Source organism: Malus sylvestris, chromosome 4 (genome assembly GCF_916048215.2).
Source record: "Malus sylvestris chromosome 4, drMalSylv7.2, whole genome shotgun sequence".
NCBI lineage: Eukaryota > Viridiplantae > Streptophyta > Magnoliopsida > Rosales > Rosaceae > Malus > Malus sylvestris.
This window is the reverse complement of record NC_062263.1, coordinates 10,209,358-10,212,974: the sequence shown is the minus strand read 5'-3', so window position 1 is coordinate 10,212,974 and position 3,617 is coordinate 10,209,358. Positions and strand designations below refer to the sequence as shown.

At 37.6% G+C, this 3,617-nt stretch overlaps 1 protein-coding gene across 1 annotated transcript; it reads left to right on the top strand.

Moving 5' to 3' along the window:
* The first annotated feature begins 479 nt into the window (after positions 1-479).
* LOC126620124 (protein cornichon homolog 4) lies at positions 480-3,357 on the top strand. Its single transcript, XM_050288605.1, has 4 exons — positions 480-842; positions 1,953-2,134; positions 2,733-2,855; positions 2,955-3,357. Exons 1-4 carry the CDS (start codon positions 771-773, stop codon positions 2,986-2,988), a joined length of 411 nt encoding a protein of 136 aa, XP_050144562.1. The 5' UTR covers positions 480-770; the 3' UTR covers positions 2,989-3,357.
* The last annotated feature ends 260 nt before the right edge of the window (positions 3,358-3,617 follow it).

The window sequence follows — 3,617 nt, the reverse complement described above, 5'->3', positions numbered from 1 at the left end:
TTCGTGGACGTTCCAAATATCTTCCTTTATTTTAAGCATACCTGATTGACAGAAAATAAATAAAAGCCTTTAAATTTTGTACAAGAGAGCCTCCTCCTACGATCTTTCAGTCCCTTAGTTTCTGACAAGAGCGGGTTGATAACGTTTTGTAGGCCTGTTTGATTGAACTATTTTAAGGGAATAGAGATAGGAGGCCGATGACAATAAGAGAGAGATTTAATTGTAAGGTGTGTTATCATCCCATTGTTCCTTTATTTATAATGACATGATAAGTTAAATCCTTACACTTTTAGAATTACAACTCTAATAAGATTTTAACTACTAAAAAAAATATTCAAATATATCGTAGATACATTAGGATTTACATATGACTGCAACATCATGTTCATTTATTTAATTCTTTTTTATTTGTAAAAAAACGTGTGACAAATGGAGACTATCGCTCTTATTTTTGTTTTTATTGAAAAGGAAGAATTAATAAAATTCTAATTCGTCCTCGGCGCACCGCGTTGGCTGTACCGAATCCTCTGTCTCCTCCTCCGACTGTCCAAAACACCGAAAAAAAAAATAGGATTCCGCTCCGATCCTTTCCGTGTACCCGCAGCAAAAGCCACAGAACCACCCAGCCGCGCGAACTGCGCACCATTTGCCTCTGTTAGTTCATCTCAGACTGTGGGGCTGCTATCGTGCGCACATAGTTTCGAACACCCACACACACACACACAGAAGTTGCAGAGTCAGTTTTGAGAGAGGAAGAGGAGACTGAGAGCATGGGAGATCTCTACGTTTGGCTCATCTCCTTCTTCTTCCTCATTGCCCTGCTCGCCCTTGTTGTTTTCCAGGTCAATCCCTCCCCAAACCTCCCTTCAATTTCAATTTCAATTTATTTATTTTAATTTCACATTTATCCCTGAGAAGGAAGAAATTTTATTCCTTGATCACCCAAATGTCACTTTTAGTTTAAAGGGTCTCCGTATTTATGTGAATGTGTGTGTGTTTCTGTCAATTTTTTATATTTTGGCTATACGAGAATGAAGAGATTAGGTACTTGCTAGATATGATTGAAATACATTTTCCCTTTTGGCTAAATTATGTGTTGTGTGTGTTTTTGAGATGTAGCACGTCGGTTTCTGCTTAATTCGAGCTTAATCGTCGATTGTTATGGCTTAATTCGTAGCGTTCTTAACTAGTTATCATTCAAATGCATTTTTTTTTTGCTTATGTAGGATGCTTAGGGTCCTTTTTCTTTTTAGTTCGTTTACGTTATTATTCTTTTGGAATGGGGTTCGTCTGCCCCTTAGTTTCGTTATGTTTCTTGCGGTGTTGGGATTAAGTTTTCCAAGATTCATGGATGTTTACTTAGGACAAAGGTTGGAATGGTTTAACCACGGTTTAAGCACAGTATCAACAAGGAGGAGTTTCGTTGGAAGAATTTCCTGCTGTCTGCCAGACAATAGAAAATTTATCAAACTGAAAAACTTTCAGCGAAGTTTCTAATTTTGGTCGAAGACATCTTTGGCTGAATTCCATACTCCTTATGTAATGCATGGAACATAAAGTTTCGTGGTTTTTACATTTTACGTTGGTAGTTACTAGTTAGGGATTTTCTATTGCTGCCGTTTTTTGCCTTTGGTTTTACAAGTTACTGGATTTGGATCGGTAACCCCCATTGCGTTATTTTTAGGGTAGCTTGTTGTGAAGCTTCATCGCCAATTAATCTGGTGATGGTAATGCTAATGGCTGTAAGGGCAGCTGTTTGAATCGAAATGGCTGGTGCTAAGATTATGTTGGGACATAGATATAACCATATTTTATCTGGTGTGAAGTGGTATCCTGGATATATGGTTAATTTTTATACACACTATAGCATCTATGTGGTATAATAATATTGCTACTCTTGTATTGCTTAGCAATATGAAACATGAAATTTAACACTTACAAAATTGGTGCAGCTGATGTGTCTGGCGGATCTTGAGTTCGATTATATCAACCCTTATGACTCTTCAACTCGGATAAACAGAGTGATTTTGCCAGAGTATATCACAGAAGGAGTTTTGTGCGCTCTTTTTCTTATAACAGGGCATTGGTGCATGTCACTGTTTTGTGGTCCGTACCTCTATTATAATGTGAAACTGTAAGTTCTCGTGCATTCTATATATTTCTGATGCTATGCATTGTGATTATTGCAAAATTAGAATCTAAGCAACAGTAAGGAAAAACGTTCAAGCTAGGATTACCAAAACCGATAAATATACAAAAATACGAGTCGATGGAAAATCAAACAAAAAGGGAAATAATCCTTGAGATGATCGACAAGAGAAACTGTCAGAAGCTAGAGTTGACTGGGGGTGTTGAGGAGCGAGAGCTATATGTTTAAATTCTTTATATTTAGTTTTGTTCAGAATTGTAGACATAAGCACACCCTTATATATAAATATGTGACAGTGGGGTGGAAAGCGCAAAATTTCATATAAATGGTGTGTAATATTCTATCCAGAAAAATAGTAGAACGCTTCTCCAGGGCTTCAGACACCATTGCTGATTTTTTATTACATGGAAATGGTATGTTGCTCGATGATGAGACTCAACCCAGCTTCATGGATCATATAATGCTATACCCGTGATTTATGGACACGTTTATGCTTTTAGTGCAGTGATCGTGACTTGGTTTTGAGCTACTGAATGTGCTGTCTGTTTTGTTTTATGTTCTAATCATCCTCTCTTTTGATTAGGTATATGAGAAAGAATCATCTGGTAGATGTTACCGAGATATTCAATATGCTTCACAAAGAAAAGAAGATACGGCTTTTCAAACTCTTCTATCTTGTTTTCCTCCTGTTTCTCTCAATATTCTGGTACGGCTGCTCAGACAGTTGCACTTCTTCCTTAAATTATTCTTTTCTTTATGTTCGTTACTGCTTAGTTACATTCTATTGCTCGTATATTTGTTGTAGGATGATTCTAACTGCATTGGAAGACCATGAGTAAGTGGGGGACAATGGCGGCCTTAACTGAGTGCTTACGGGAAAGATTTAGTGTCGAAACTACTACCCTGTCTTCGCAGTTCCTACTATTTACTGCTCCTTTTTCGTGATTTATTGCCACTAAATTACAAATGGTGTAGTTTGGGGGACAATGATCGAGGTTGTATGATTGTGGGATGGTAAATTAATTTGGTGTAGTTGTGTCACTTCTCACAACGCTTCTGTTACAACTGTAGTTTGAGGTATTTAGGTTGTGTTTTCGTAGATTGGCAGGTTCAAGCAATCTGTATTCATGGGTTGCTATCTCGAATAGTCCCTTGTGTGTTTTCAACTCATCAGTTTGGTCTTTTATGTTATGTTCCAAATTCATCAATTTCGTCATTCATCTCTTGATCAAGTTATCGATGTTGTCCTTGCCGTCCAACTCCGTTACTAAATCCGCTAGTGTGCTAATGTGGCAACCATGTGAGGCTCACAAGGCCAATTAGTTGATGCCATGTGGAATAATAAAAGGAATTAGGTTTTTCAACGATGATTTACCGTGATGCTGAAATCCCTCTCTTTATTTCTTCTCCGGCGTTCCAATTTGGAGCCCCCCTTTTTAAATCATGTTGTTTGTCATCAGAGGTGTAT

Bases quoted from the DNA above. Each gene is read 5' to 3' on its own strand.
- LOC126620124 (XM_050288605.1), top strand. From the start codon at position 771: ATGGGAGATCTCTACGTTTGGCTCATCTCCTTCTTCTTCCTCATTGCC. The intron at 843-1,952 runs GTCAATCCCTCC...AAATTGGTGCAG, and splicing joins TCGCCCTTGTTGTTTTCCAG to CTGATGTGTCTGGCGGATCT. The intron at 2,856-2,954 runs GTACGGCTGCTC...TATTTGTTGTAG, and splicing joins CTGTTTCTCTCAATATTCTG to GATGATTCTAACTGCATTGG.